At 39.1% G+C, this 16,138-nt stretch overlaps 2 protein-coding genes across 6 annotated transcripts in view; both read right to left on the reverse strand.

Annotated features, from left to right (window-relative positions):
- LOC113015191 (class I histocompatibility antigen, F10 alpha chain-like) overlaps positions 1-16,138 on the reverse strand; it is a 134,074-nt gene that overhangs the window by 108,118 nt on the left and 9,818 nt on the right. The window lies entirely within an intron of this gene.
- On the reverse strand, positions 484-8,957 carry LOC145423462 (class I histocompatibility antigen, F10 alpha chain-like). Of its 2 annotated transcripts, XM_080296009.1 has the most exons (8): positions 8,747-8,957; positions 7,824-8,090; positions 7,098-7,376; positions 6,232-6,546; positions 5,817-5,909; positions 5,216-5,397; positions 1,255-1,302; positions 484-1,077 (listed from the first exon to the last, which is right to left on the reverse strand). In XM_080296009.1, exons 1-8 carry the CDS (start codon positions 8,799-8,801, stop codon positions 1,060-1,062), a joined length of 1,257 nt encoding a protein of 418 aa, XP_080152135.1. In that variant the 5' UTR covers positions 8,802-8,957; the 3' UTR covers positions 484-1,059. The 2 variants fall into 2 exon arrangements, with proteins under 2 accessions (XP_080152135.1, XP_080152136.1); XM_080296010.1 differs by lacking the exon at positions 5,216-5,397 and having other exon boundaries at positions 8,747-8,953.

Genomic DNA, 16,138 nt, shown 5'->3' on the forward strand with positions numbered 1-16,138 from the left:
CTCTGTCCCAGACTATTTTCTGCATTCTTTTCCCACTTTCCTCTCACTTTCTGCACTGTTCTATCCACACATTCTATCTACTTTCAACTGAAGGCCAATTTCACTAAAACCACTGACAGTGTGTAACTGGACTTGTTCTCTTACACATAATGCATATAGTTCATACAAAAAGTTTGAATTAATCTGATTGAAAAGACAAAATCCAGTGCTTAACAGTATCTAGGTAAGTGAGAAATCTGCATTTTTGAGTGACAAAAGTACAAACTGCTTTGATGAGCTGTGACATTCATATGGAAAATTAATTAACACAATAGTGGTGTTTACAAAAACAATGAGAAAGTCTGCTGTGGATGAGGAAATACGTCACTGATTTGAGAACTGCATTAAGAGTGCTGCGTGTGATGCTCCTAATGGAAGAACTGTCATGGAGCAGCTGTGTGAAGGCAGGAATAGGACCCAAATGCAAACTCGTGGAGGCGGAACTTAAACTCAAAGACCTCAGCTTTATTGCTGGCATAAGACAAAACAGAAACTAAACTGGGAAGGCTAGAAACTGAGCTTGAAACAGAACACAGAGACAAGTATGAGGGACGACGCGATGACGAACAGGAACACACGCAAACACTAAATACAGAAGGGGAACGGGCAAAGAGCAAACACCTGGGAGACATGGCTGACACTAATTACAAAGACGAGATGGGGAGGAAGCAAAACAGAATACATTGACCTTCAAAGTAAAACAGGAAACAGTGGGCACAGAACCAAACCTATACTAAACAGAAGGGCACCAGAACAAAACCTAAGAACTAGAATACAAAAACAGAAATCAACACTACAAGTCATATAAAACAGAGAAATCACAGAATAACAACAACAACAACAACAATAATAATAATAATAATAATAATATTAATACACAAAATACTTGGGTCACCAACCTAGGACTGTGACAAGAACTGCATCAAATCAGTGAAGAAAAATTGTTAACTTCTGTTGCAGCAGAAACTTTTTCTCAGAAGTTCAGTGTTGAAGATTCCTTGGTGAAGTTCACAGGCTCATTCAAACTTTTTCTGTCTTCTGTTCAGATAAAAATCAAATATTTATTAATGAGGAGGGTTTTGAAAATATAAAATACATCATGGAATGAGTGAAACCTACTGGTAAAACTCGTTCATCGTGCACATAATTAATGTTTATTTTAAAATCAGTCAATACAGCACAAACCTGACTGAATGCAGTACTTGTATCACTTACCGTTGTCACAGATAATATCTCCAGCAGAATTACCAGGTGTCTTGGACACTAAAGAAAAAAACGAAAAACATCCAGATGAAGGACTATAAATAAAAAACTGGACAAGATAAATAAATAAAAAGGAACAGTTACTTGATCACTAGTAATATGTAACATATATAATGATATGCAGGATTCACTTTAAAGCCATGACTGTGACTGCTGTAATGCCTGAGCTTTATGCCAGTACTTCTTAGCAAGATAAGAACTGGCAGCTGGAGAGGTGTCCCTGATGTCTAGAGCTGGTGGGTCAAACCAGTTCCAGTGAAAAATGCAGAAATATTTTTAATTAATATGTATCAGAAAAAAGATTGCAAAAGCATTCTTAGAAAGATGGCTATATGTAATGTTAACAGTTAATGTGTGAGCAGAGATCAAGTACACTTAATTTTAATAGTTTGTGATTTGCTGTTTATATTTTCTCTAGAAGGATGATCAGAAGAAGTCTTTGAACCTGGGGAGAAAAAGTAAAAGACCACGACTGTTGTTCATGTTTTTATCATGTCAGTGACTTATTGAGGGGCATTAAAACTTAAAAAAAAATGCATTTGGTTAAGTTTCTGTCTTTTACAGGTTAGCTATCCCAGTGGAGGTGATGAGTAACAGATAATAAAACAACGCAAAATTGACATATACACATTTTTGACATGTCAAAAAAAAAAAAAGAGTGACCAATATAGCCACCCTTCTTTTCAATAACTGTCACAAGCCTTGCATTCATGGAGTCTGTCAGTTTCTTGATCTGTAACTTTTTGAGCAGCAGCAACTACAGCCTCCCAGCAGTGGCGGCCCTAGCCTGTTTGGCGCCCTCGGCGAACACTCCCTCACCACAACATAACCTAACAGACCTACACCTTAGTTCACAGATTCACTTTGTCTATGGTGTATTTCTGGGATTTCACACAACCCAGGATTCAAATCATGAATACATAATGGGCTTGGATTTACAACATTACGAATGAAATGTGCTCTATTTGGAAGCAGCCGCCCCCCCCTCCCCTTTCGACGGGTTGTGTGTGAAACTTTAAATCATCAAACTGTAAATTATAAATTTTAAATTGTTATTGATCCCTTTACTCCGAGTCCTAAAGTGTGTATTTATTTTCTTACTCTTCTTATATATATTGTTTGTTTACTTGCACTGCTGTAACTGGAGTCTCATCGTCTCGTCTCTCTATATGCTGGACTGTATGTAGCGGAGATGACAATAAAGTTTACTTTGACTTCAGCAGCGAGCAGGCGCACCGAGGGCTCTCGCGCTTACTTTTCGTGTATAGAATTTCAAAAAAACATCCGTGCAAATTATAAGTCTGTATCATAATGTCTGGTGTTTTTGTGTTTGTTGGTTTGTTTTTATTTTGTTTTATTTTGCGAGTTGGTTATTAGATGCTGCTCCAGCCGGCCAGAGAATCCCCCGCCGCCCCGCCCTCTCCTCCCAGTGCCGCAAGCAGCAGGCGCACCTCGCAAACAGAGGGCACCCTTACTCCCAGCAAATGGGCGATCGGTGCCTATGCCATTCCCAATATGCGCTGGCTGACGTCGGGGCAGCATGAGTACGAGCAACTTTTTTTTTGCCGATGCCCGTGATGCCGCCCCGGGCAACCGCCCGTGTCGCCCGTATCTAAAACCGCTACTGCCTCCCAGACACTGTTCAGAGAGGTGTTCTGTTTTCCTACACTGTAAATCTCCCATTTAAGAGGGCCCATAGTTTCTCAGTAGGGTTTAGGTCAGGTGAGCGAGGGGGCCATGTCATTATTTTTTTTTTATCCTTAAAGCCTTTACTGGCTAGCCATGCAGCTAGTGCTCCATGCATATGACGGAGCATTGTCCTGCATAAAAATCATGGTCTTCTTGAAAGATGCAGATCTTTTCTGGTACCACTGCTTAGAGAAAGTGTCTTCTAAAAACTGGCAGTAGGTGATTTTGAGGCCATCCTCAACCCGAAAAGGTCCAACCAGCTCATCTTTAATAATACCAGCACATACCAGTACCCCACCTCCACCTTACTGCCATCTGAGTCGAAGTGGAGCTCTGTGTTCGTTACTGATCCAGCCACAGGGCCCTCCATCTGGTCCATCAAGAGTCACTCTCATCTCATCAGTCCATAAAACCTTTGAAAAATCTGTCTTCAGATATTTCTTGGCCCAGTCTTGACGTTTCAACTTGTGTGTTTTGTTCAGTGGTGGTCGGGTTTCAGCCTTCCTCACCTAGGCCATGTCTCTAAGAACTGAACACCTTGTAAATCTGGACACTCCGGGTAGGCTGCAGTTCTGGAATATGGCAGCAGGAGGATAATGGGTTCCTGGTAGCTTCACGTTTGATTCTTCTCAAATCTTTGGCAGCTAATTTTAGTCTTTTTTTCTCAAAACGTTTCTTGCGACCCTGTTTGCTATTTGCAACAAAACGATTGATGGTTCTGTGCTCACACCCCAATATCTTATCAATTTCAAGAGTGCTGCATCCCTCTGAAAGACTGAGAAAGAGAAGCTGCCTAACAATTATGCACACCTTTATATAGTGTGTTAATCTCCTTAGGCCACACCCTCACTCATTACGCAAATACACATCACCTGATATCCTTAAATCCAATAAGCACTCAAGTTTATACAGATTGAAGTTGGAAAATATGCATAAAAATTATGATATGGCCAAAATTCCGTAAATGGCCTGCATTTGTATAGCGCTTTTCTAGTCCATAGGACCCCAAAGCACTTTACACTACATTCAGTCATTCACCCATTCACACACACATTCACACACTGGCGATGCCAAGCTACATTGTAGCCACAGCTGCCCTGGGGCGCACTGACAGAGGCGAGGCTGCCGGACACAGGTGCCACCGGGCCCTCTGACCACCACCAGTAAACGGACTAGATATTACAATCCTGCATTGCTTTAAGTGGAAAAAATCTTGAGGGATGGCTGTTATTAGGAAAGGCAGCCCAGAAACTTTAACAGCGGGTCCCATCGTTGTGTGCCTCAATTTCACAGGCTTGAATTGAGATTTACTCATTACTACAAATCTCATTATAATACGGTCATTAAATTAAGTCAGGTTTTCAAAGAAATTTAAAATGTACTTATAAGTTTGAGGACATTTGGCTGTAAAAACAAGAAAACACATGTCAGCTGTAAATACAGGAATACTGATACCCAATCCTTCCTACACTACTGGTTACCTTGGACCATATAAATAATTATATAATTATGACACTGGTGCCCTAAACATCACTTTTGCTTCGGATGTTGCTGTGTCTGAACCCGAAACTTATTTCAATTTAGAATCTGGACAAATAAGTAAAATGCTTAAGCCATGAACTTTTTTGTCTCACCCGTTTTCTTTCGATAAATAATGTGTCACGGACCCGGCTCTGGAGGACTCGGGGGTCCGTGAGCAGGATGGATTATTATTATTATCATTATTATTATTATTATTATTAGTGTTGTTGTTATTTGGGGATGTGTGTTTTTCTGCACTATGCTGTGTTCGGGTTTCCACTCATATGCAGAGGCAGGGTGTGTACATGTGTGGCTGGAGGATGGAGAACAGCCACATGCAGGCCTGATGGGTGTGGCCCTGCAGGAGGACTGGCCACACCTGAAGTTCCTGCCACACACCTGTTGGTGATCAGGGCTCGTCGGGGGAGCTACTTAGGAGAGTGTTGGAGCTCCCACCGGCGTGGGATCATTAAGCTAAGACTCCAAGTCAGTGTGTAGTAGTAGGAAGTGCGGATCGTGCACGTGCGGGTTCAGTGTTTAATGGCTGCTTCTGTATTGTCCTGCAGGTGGAACGAGGGACCAGAAGGGCAGCACGCACAGGGTGTGCAGAAACACAACTGCCGGGAGCACTAGCACGGACGTCGGAGGGGAACACACACATGGGAGTCTAGGGAGCAAAGGGGATTTATTGTGCATCTGTTACCTTCACTGTAAATAAAGTGCACTGTTTGCGTCGCAGAACCATGCATTTTGGGTCCTCATTCCCCCATATCCCCACGGTCTGCCAGTCAGACCGTGACATAATGAGTCCAGTTACAGCAAAGAGGACAACAAAAGCTTCAATGACAATATAGATGATCATGACCCTGGACCATCCTGGTAAGGCTTAAAAAAAGAAAACAAATTTGTTCATTTTTTTCAGAAGAAGCGTCATAAATGATTGTTTATTGGTTAAAATGTTTTTCTGTTATGTCAAATATGTGCTTTTTAACTTACATTTACTGAAAAATATTCATATTTACCACATAAAAATAAAAGTAAATAGAAAACTGTCAAATAAAATTTACACTTATCTTTAAATTCCCACCCTCTTTCTAAAGGTTTACTTATGAAGTTTTTCTAATGAGATTTACTGTTCTTAGACTGGCTTATACCCAAAGTCTACAGCTTTTGAATCAGACCAGTAAGAATTAAGCCTTACTTTCACTGGTCCTAATCACAGCTTTGTCCAGTTTGGTGACGATGTCCTCCTTCACACCAAAGAAGAACACAGAGTAAAAAAGATTTCTGTTTTTGTCTCTTACCTGTTCTCTTTTTGTAGACAATAAAACCAACAGCAATCACTGCGAGAACAAGCATTGCAACGATGATCAGGATGATCATGGCGAGTGAATTTCCTGTAGATGACACAACAACAAATGAATCATAACCTGAACAAATGAAACATGTTAAAAGAGACAAACATCAGTTTGCTAATCAGATAATGCAAAAAAAAGATGCTCGCAAATTTAAATAAACTGTGAAAAAACAGCAAACTGGACAATAATTTAAATCAGAGCACCCAAAACTTTAAATGGTAATATTTATTAAGAAATTAACTAATCAGTATCAGTATGAAAATCTTCTTAATCATGTATACAACTTACACTTTTCATCAAACTCAAATAAAAGCACATGAACCGCATGATTTTTACACTAAACTACGTGCATGTTTCCTACCTTCACTTTTACCCTCGTTGGTTTTGATCACTGCTTTGTCCAGTTTGGTGACGATGTCCTCCTTCACACCGAAGAGCTGGAACACACAGTCATATCTCATCCAGTCTTCACGTCTAACAGATCCGAGGTCCAGATAAACACTCATCTGGAAGGTCCCATCATTGTTGGGAAAGATCTCTCCTTTCTCTACACCTTCATGAAGCTCCACTCCATCTTTCCTCCAGAACATCTCAGCTCTGTGAGGATAGAAACCTGTAGCGTGGCAGATGACTGGAGAAGAAGGAGTCTTCTGGATGAGAAACACTGAGGGAAGAACTGGAGAGACAGAGAAATTTTACTGATTCTCTTTTTAAACAGTTATAATAATTATTATTATTATTACTATTACATTGGAATATGTACAATGCTGGTATTATGATTACATTTAACAAAATAACCCTTTTTTTCACATTTTCAATTTTCCACAGCGATCATGCCTAAAACCAGAATAAATTTCAAATACAACATCAGTTGACCAGGTTGTGAAACAAAATTCGAACTTCAAATACAAAAACAGAATATCATGTGCAAACAAAACACACTCAACCACAAGGTACCCAGCTTGTGCTCAAGAAAATGTTATAATAGCAATTCCAATATTTCTCTGTATTTATGAAAATATTATAAAAGAGATTTCTTACTCAAAAAAAACACACATTTAAGATGAGTTGTATTCTCCCATCTCCTTCTGCATGTTTCTTAAATGCAATTAAATATTATATTTCGCTTTATAATTACAAAAATGTAACATTGCATTACCTAAATATTCCCTTCCAAAACTTGGAGAAGACGTGGCATGAAACTAAATTAGTTCGAGTGAAACCTACCTGTTCTCTTCAGACTTTCCTGACCATAGTCCACATATTTCTTCAGCCAGTCAACACAGTCCTGAGATAAGTACTTTGTCCTCTTCGTATTCCAATCTGAATCACGATCCCACTTATTTTTGGTCATGACAGCCTGAGGTGCTGGAGTGATCCATGTCTCCGTGTTTACATCAAATGTTATGAAGTCTTCTCCATCATAGCCGTACTGGTGATATCCTCGAACATCTTCAAACTCATCATCCCATTCACAGCCATACATTAACTGGACAACGTGGATACCTGTGTGAGAGAGAAGCAAAATCATAGTGTGTTCCAAAGAAGTATTGATCCACAGACACCAAAACAGAAGAGCTGATTACTTCTTAAACAGCCAGCCGTCATGTAAGATGCAGAATGAGACAAAAAGACAGTAGCTGGGGTTGGCGAGCATAAATTTATTCAGATTTAATCTATGGAGATAACATATCATTTTCAAACATTTAGTGATTGTTTATTATTGAGTCAGAAACACTGCAAATGAGCAGCATCTGATGGTCTCTGACTCTTCAGTGTGTGTGTTGAATCAGACTGTTCTTTATTCAGGTGTGAGTTCAGACATGAGTCCAACACAGAACAGACATATAAATAAAATGATGTTATTTACAAAAACTGGAGTAATGCAGTTGGAGAACATGTGAGTGCTGGTTTACAATGAAGATGAAAAGATAAGATAAATCTTAAACAAACCTCCAGTTTGATTGAAGCGGTGCTTTGCAATTTCAGTGTTGTTTCTGAACACCTGCTCAGCATTACTGAACCCTCTACTCTCTGTGTCCCAGTACTGTGGATCATCTTCTGTGACTTTGCTCATCCAGTCCTGTTTGGGCACAGCTCTCCTGGTGTTGCTGTTATAGTGAATCATCTGAACATCATCGATCATCCCAACAACCACAAACTCTGGGAGGCTTGGGACCTCAGAAGAACCAATGTAGAAATACTGCAGAGAGTGAGTGACTGGAAAAAAGTTATTGACAACTTAAAATCCCATGTTTCATTTCATTTTGTATATACACAATACACAGTAGATAATTAATCACTTCAATAAACAATATAAAGCTGAAAATAAACCTAATAATATATTCTGAAAACATTTTTTATTCAAACTGACAGAAAAACATCCAGCAACAATTCACTTAATAGCTCAGTATGAAACGTAAATATAAACAAAACCCCAAACTTAAAACACGAAACTGAAAAACAGCTCAATTTGGGTGTTTTTGTACAGAAATGCAACCTTTGATAGCAGCATTTACAGAAACACAGAAGCTGTTTCGTTTCCACATAAGTCAAAGTATTTAGGCTATGATTAAATTTTCAAAATCCCTTATATAAACATATTTGTAGTTTATACAATGATTTGAGCTACATTTGTTTTTAGATTACACCAGGTGGGCTACATCATGTTTCTCCTGCGGAAATACATAAAAAAGTACAGACTAATGAATGTTTGCAAAGCAAGCTATAAATACACAGTTGATAGCCAGCACACGATTACTTAATGAAAATGTATCAAAATAAAACTCTGCTCTTATTCTTTGAGAAGCATTAGGCCAAGACCAATCTGTGACGCCTGAACAACACTGTTTTCCGCTTCAGCGCCCAACACCTACCTGCAGACACACACACTGCGCAGCAGAAGAGGAGGAGCAGAATAATCGCCCTCATTTTTAATGTGAAACAGAAATGAGAAGAGAAAACGAACAGGCTCGGTAATTACTGTAACTTCTCCATAGTCGAGAAATTTCTTGCCAAAAGTGGTCGTCTCAGAAGATGGCTGTTTTAGGGGGGCATGTACGTTTTTCAGTGTGCCTTTTGCGGGTTTACGTTTTGCACGTACGTCACGTGGGAGATGTTTTAATGATTGTATGAAGAAATATACCTCACGTGGGCTGTACTCCAGTAAGCAGATTTAGCTAACAACTCTGAGATGAGGGAAAACTCTGAGTTAGTTACAGTGGTAACAGACTTTATGTCTTAAACTTGCTAGATTGCTAGAACAGATTTTCTTAAACTAACTCCCTCTGACTCCTCCCCTCCTGCCGCAACTGAACTGCGTGACTGACACTCCGATTCATTTCCTTATTCATAACGTCGCTGTCAAAGCTAAATTATCCCACTGAAAAAAAAATTCTGCCATCTGTAAGTGAAAATTCAAGGTTATTTTCCCATAATTTCAACTTACTTAATCAACATTGTGAAAAAAAATCAAAAACAGTCAAAACAGAACAAATGAATCTGCAGCAGTTTCAATTTTTAAAAACACTGAAATCCCAGTGAGAGGTTTGTTTGCTATGAACACTTTTCAAGCCTGTGTATCTCAAATGTCAGGACAGTGATGGTGATTATGTACATATGATCAGCTAAGAATGAAATCTATGCTGCTAACTGCTTGATTCTATGGATAGCAATGCAGCTGTCAAACAGTCAGGCAATCCTCTGAAATATTTACCATACAACTCATACTCATCAATGTTCGATCATGTGTCATGTTTAATTTGTCAAAGTGATGTAAAAATCTGTCACAGTTGGAGATAAGGTAAATATTTGAGTCACTATGAGGCTGCATGCAGACACTTTGATCGTAATCTGATTAGATTTAATTTTGAAGTGTGCACACAGATTCCTTATTTAAAATTACTTTAAATAGGTCATCCTCCCAAAAGTATGCTGAAAAACAGGGTGTGAGTAGGGAGTATCTTTGTTGACTGCTCAGATTGCTACTCCCATCATTGCAACAATTCAGTTTGTGATGTTTCCTCCCTCTTATATATTCCACAGTCAACTGTAAATGCTGTTATTGTTATTGTTATTGTTATTAAGTGGGAGCATTTAGGAAACACATAAGTCCAAAACCTCCTTTATGGCATAGGTTTCCATGGCAAATGCATGTCCTGTAAGTGTAACAGCATGTCCTATAAGCCTGTACTTTTGTCCACACAGCAGTGGGATATAAATCAATATCCATCCAGCCATTCTCTTCCAATTATGATCACATTGTTGAAAATATTTAAAACATCTCTTGCAAAATACCTCATATCCTTTCTCATGAAAAAAAAAATGTACATAGGCTGCAGTTCAGAGGCTTCCTAAAGTTGTTTTCTCCTGTTTAAGTATGAAGTTAGGAACAAGCGCAGAGAAAAATTCAGTTTTCTGTGCTTACTATTTATTTTGTATACATTAGCAAAAGGTCCTTCCAACAATTCAATCATTTTATAGAAATGCCGTGAAACTTTGTCCTCAGATCAAATACTATTAAATTGTTTCCATCGTAACCATACTGATAATGTCCATGCACCTCTATAACAGGGGTCCCCAATCCCAGTCCACGAGTGCCGGTGTCCCTGCAGGTTTTAGATGTGTCCTTGATCCATCACAGCTGATATAAATGGATAAATTACCTTCTCAACATGTCTTGAAGGCTGTATCCCAATTCAGGGTCTGCAGCCTTAAAGTACGCAGCCTCAACGATCCTCAAGGGCCGCGTACTCAAAGACCACTAAGGCCGGAAGTGCGAGGCTTGTGAAATGGGACGGTCTAGCCTCCGTTGCGCTGCCCAGGTTGCCTAGCAACCATGATACTAACAGCTGGAAACGTGTCATGCACGATCTGATATCCTCGTGTCGTTCCCACATCATCATAATAAATGTTGTTCCAGGGTCCACATTACAAGTAACCAATCACCTTCTTGTGACGTCATACTTTTGCGAGTCCGTGAACATATAGTTGTCTGTGCTGCAACATGTCTAGTTCCCATGGCTGCAAAACAAGCTCGCATCATCATTCCTCCACCACCATGTTGACAATTGATATGCTGTGTTTATTTATTCGTTCCTCAACATGGTGCTGTGCATTAATAATAATAATGGATTGGATTTATATAGCGCTTTTCTAGGCACCCAAAGCGCTTTACAATGCCACTATTCGTTCACTCTCACATTCATACACTGGTGGAGGCAGCTACAGTTGTAGCCACAGCTGCCCTGGGGCAGACTGACAGAAGCGAGGCTGCCATATCGCGCCATCGGCCCCTCTGGCCAACGCAAGTAGGGTAAAGTGTCTTGCCCAAGGACACAACGACCAGGACTGAGAGCCCAGGGATCGAACCGGCGACCTTCCGGTTACAGATGCGATTCCCAACTGATTCCCAACCCCCTGAGCCACGGTCGCCCATTAAGGCCAAACATTTCCACTTTGGTATTTTCTGTTGAAACTTAATCTGCACTGGAATTTAGAAAGGAGGAGGAGACTTTCACCTAGAGTTGGATGTCTCGAGACCACTTTTACTTGGTCTTGGTCTTGTCTTGGTCTCGACGGACTTTTGTCTTGGTCTCGGTCTTGGTCTCGCTGTTTCGGTCCTGCGTTCTCAAATCGACATAGTGTTCGGGAGATTTGGAGTCAACCATCAGCGGAGCGGGGGGGTGGCTTACTGGGCTTAAGCCAGGGTCATTTTTTCAGAAGCATGGGGTCTTTTGGAGTGTAATTTGTTAGTTAGATGCCTGACTGACAACTGTATAAAACAAAAACAACACACGAAGCACAGAGCGCACCGTCGTAAATTCCCCCTAATTTTGGTATGATCCGAGCTCAGGCACTAGGCGACTGAGCACAGCACCCATGTGAGCGAGGGGGGAGAAGCTGCTGCCTGCGAGTTTGCTGCAGACAGAGGAGAGCTTAAGTTTGACCAGGTACCAAAGCAAATTATTCGTACTGAACTAATAATGTAAATATGACGGTGTATCACAAAAGATTGATATCAAACTGATCACTTGGTTGCGTTACTTGCTCTTCGAGTGAATCAACAAATGGATAAATAAAAAGCCGAACAGCAATGCTGATTTTTTAGAGAGTCTTAGCTTACATTTCATATTTTCAGTTGTTACCCTCCACGGCTAAACAAACTCTAAATCGGTTTCAATTGTGTACAGATGTACACAACAATGGACATAAGGAGCTTCTTTCAAAGAAAAAACTCAGGTAGATGTTATTTTATATATTGCTTTGGATGTTGTTCAGTATATCTATGCAAAACAACAGAAATTTCAATACACAGCAGTATATTCACAGTTGTAACCAGATATTTACATACACTTTATGGAGAAAACATAAAAACTTTTTTTTTACTGTTAAACATCAATTTAGAGTAAACTTTTGTTTTAGATAAATAAATGTTGAAATATCTTTTGAATTAGTTAAATGTCAGAATAAAAAGAGGGAGCTGTCTATTTTAATCACTTTCATCAAATGTAGGAGCACATGTACACTAAGTTTATTGTTAATTAATAAGAAACTCCAGATGATTCTATTCTGAGCTGAAGAAGCTTCTGATAGGTTAGTAGAGTCCATGTGAGTAAACTGGTGGCACAGCTGTGGATGCATATAAGGCAAAACACAGAGCCTGTTTCTTTGACATGGGAAAATCAAGAGATGTCAACCAAAACACCAGGAAAAGAACTGTGGAGTTCCATAAGTGTGGCTCAATTTTGAATACAATTTGGTGCCATTTGCAATTAAGAAATACAGAGTTTCTCTCTTTACTCTTAAAGTTAACAAATATGTTTTTTATATTTATCAATCTAAAAAACTAAACATTTAGTCTGATTTGATGTTACAATTAAAAAAGTGTTTGTGTTTTGATCTGAAGAGTTTGTAAATATCTGGTTTCAACTGTATATTTGATGATGTTGGTGTTTGGCTTGATTGTCAGCACAAAGAGGGAGAGAGAGGAACAGAGAGGGAGAGAGAGGGAGATGGAACAAGAGCAGGTGAGACACACATGTTAGTCAAATGGTTGTTTACCAAAACTCATCAGAACATGTATCTAGTACCTAGTGTTTCTTTTTAGATACCATTTGTTACTTTTCAAATTCTATATTTATTAAGTTATGCAGGCTTGTTTGCACAACAAGGCTAAATAATTATATAAACTTTTCTCAATCTAAATATTGGACTTTGGTAGAATTAAAAAATAAGTGTAGTGCAGGTCTATGATGATTTTTTAGTGCTACTATCATCTAGTTCTGATTCTGGTTCTGTCTTGGTTACTGTTGTAGTCCTGTTTTAATTCCGGATCAGTTCTGGGTCTGGTTGAATTGGGGTTTAGTCCTTGTGTCTTGATACAGGCCCGACTTTGTTCTGCCTTGCTGCTTAATTAAAAAACTAGTTTAAGGTGTCCTGCATATGTATATAGAATAGCATCTGGCTGCAGTTTAAAGACTTTTTTTGTCTCGGTCTTGGTCTTGGTCTCGTCTTGACTCGGTCTTGGTCTCGTCTCAACTTGGTCTTGGTCTTGTCTTGGTCTCGGATTAGGCGGTCTTGACTACAAGTCTACTTTCACCTGACAACTAACAACTAACCAAAATACCATATTTGTTCAGTCTTTCTCTAATTGTACTCATAAACCTTAACATGTACAGTAACATGCTAAATGATACCTGTAGATTTGTATAGCTCTTTATTTTATTTACTCTTTATCATGTAGTTTCTCTGAGCACTGCATGGTCTCACCCTGGGGTGAATTTGCAGGGTGAACTGTCCTTGTAAATAATGTAAAGAACAATAGCTACTCTATTATACAATACGAAATTTCAATATTGTGTTAAATTCTTGAGTCGCCCTTATTCTTATTTCTTTATATTTTCCTTTCAAAGAGCCAGACTTTGTTTTAATTTTTAACTAGTCTTTATCAATAACTCTCCAGACTTTTACAAAGTCTTTCAAAGTGTTTCTTCTTATTCCCAAAGAGCTATGAGCTGAAAACTTACATCTCAGAATATTTTAGCATCATGTGCAGTGTGCCTAAAAAACTGTCTATAGTTTATGGTCTATAGTCTCTGTGTAGTATCTTCACAGAGAACAGAAAAATCAGCTTTTAACGTCCTCATAAAAGCAATGACAAGAAAGCTGCCCAAGAGTCTTTGTTAAAGAATAAAGGTGATCATACTGAATGCTCACTTTCAAGCTTGTTAGAATTATACAGACTCTCTTTTTGCCTCATATGCTGAATTTATATTCAGAATAATTCAGTGCCACCATTATGATGTATATGTTAATGATGTAATGTTTGGCAACTCATTTTCCAACTCCTTAACATTAAATCTTGACTAATAAGCATCTAAAAGAGATAAGATAAAACTTTATTAATCCCGCGGGTGGGATTAATCCCGCAGCAAAAGGGATAAATAGAATAAATAGGAATAAGAATACAAGGGAATTGCACATTTGATTGATTGATTTATTGGTAATTTATTTCAACATGTGAACAATATACAAGTACATTTAGAAAAGAAAATAAGAAAAAAATACTATACAAATTACATACAAAAAAAACGTTCTGATTAATTTACATGTTGAAAGGGAGTGGGAAGAAGTGCACACTTATTTAATCCCACCCCTTTGCCATAAATTATCAGTGAATATTTAGTCAGCTTCCTTACTGATATAATTTGTAATAAAAATAGTGAACAGATTTCTGATATACTATAACATCACATGAGGTTTTTTTTTTTTTTTTTAAATAGAGACATTCACTTAATTTAAATATTTTCCTTTTCTTTATAGTTTGAGAAGATCATATTTTTATAACTCTTTTTGAACAGTTTTATGTTTGGACATTGCTTTAATTCCATATTCAGACTGTTCCATAGTTTCACTCCATGAACAGAAACACAAAAGCCTTTTCTTGTAGTACATGCCTTCATTGTTTTGAAGTTACAAAAACCCCTTAAATAATAACTTCCTTCTTTCAAAAAAATAAAAAATAAAAATAAAAAAAAAACCACACACACACACACACACACACACAATACTCTGAATATTACCTGGCAGTTCTTTATTTTTTGCTTTGAATAGAATTTGTGCTGTTTGGAATTTCACTAGATCATCAATTTTCAATATTTCAGACTGCAAAAATAGTGAGTTTGTATGTTCCCTATGACCTGCATTGTGGATGATTCGAATTGCTTTTAGTATTGAAGTCTATTGCACCGTTTGTTATTAACAAAAAGTATTGCACAGTGAAAAAGGCAATACAGCTTAGTTGTTCCCCTCTCCTTTGTCCTCCTGTTTCCCCTCCCTCTCACCTCCAGAGAGGAGTTAGACAGTTTGATGGCGTGTGGGACTGTTACGTTCCCCTGAGGGGTCTAGGCAGTGAGGGGGAAGTAACAAAAAGTGTCCGGGTCAGAAAAAGGAGTCAAGGAGGCAAAAGGGTTAAATTAAATAGTTTTATTAAAGTAGCTCAACTAAAAGAGACGGACAAGCCGCTATCACCATTTAAGAAAACAAACAAAACTCAGGCGTTGGTCAATAAAGTAAAACGTAAGCCAAAAAGAAAGAGCAGCTCACTAGCTGAAGACCACAGCTCACTAGCTGCAAACACAACAAACACTCAGCTCACAAGCTGTAACCACACTAATGGCACTCTGGCCCAGAGCTCACCTTTTCCTGGGCTTAAATCTCCTTGATTACTGACGAGAGTCAGCTGCACAAAAGGGAAAGGTGGCACCTCAGGCAGAAGAGGTAGTGAGACACGCCCACACAGGCACCTTCAGGAAGAGGCCCTGCTAGGGCCGTAACCCCCCCTCCCATAAATACAAACCCATGGTTTGTCAAATTACGATAACCAAAATGATTACGATAACCAAAACAAAACAATTAAGTCCATAACCGTTTCATGACGAAATTGCAGGCTTCCCACCTACCAAACCCCATAGCAACGGTTAGGCATTTCCTGCGGAAGCTGCCAATCCCATCTCAGTGGGTTCACAACATTGCCAGAGAGTGGCCCCAGACCCTCGAAACAGTGTCCCATGTGATAGCCAGGGCTTCGAACCATCACCTGTGGAGAACCCAGCAGGCAGCTAGCAGGCTTTACTGAAACAGACATGTTTGTTAGCAAGGGGTGCAGGTCTGAGTGGTGGTTTTATACAAGATCTGTCTCCCTGCAAGTCATTTTGAGGACCTGAGAAATGGTCAACCAGCGGCAGCTCAGGGTTAGTTGACCCCTT

This window comes from Astatotilapia calliptera, chromosome 22, assembly GCF_964374335.1.
Source record: "Astatotilapia calliptera chromosome 22, fAstCal68.1, whole genome shotgun sequence".
Lineage (NCBI taxonomy): Eukaryota > Metazoa > Chordata > Actinopteri > Cichliformes > Cichlidae > Astatotilapia > Astatotilapia calliptera.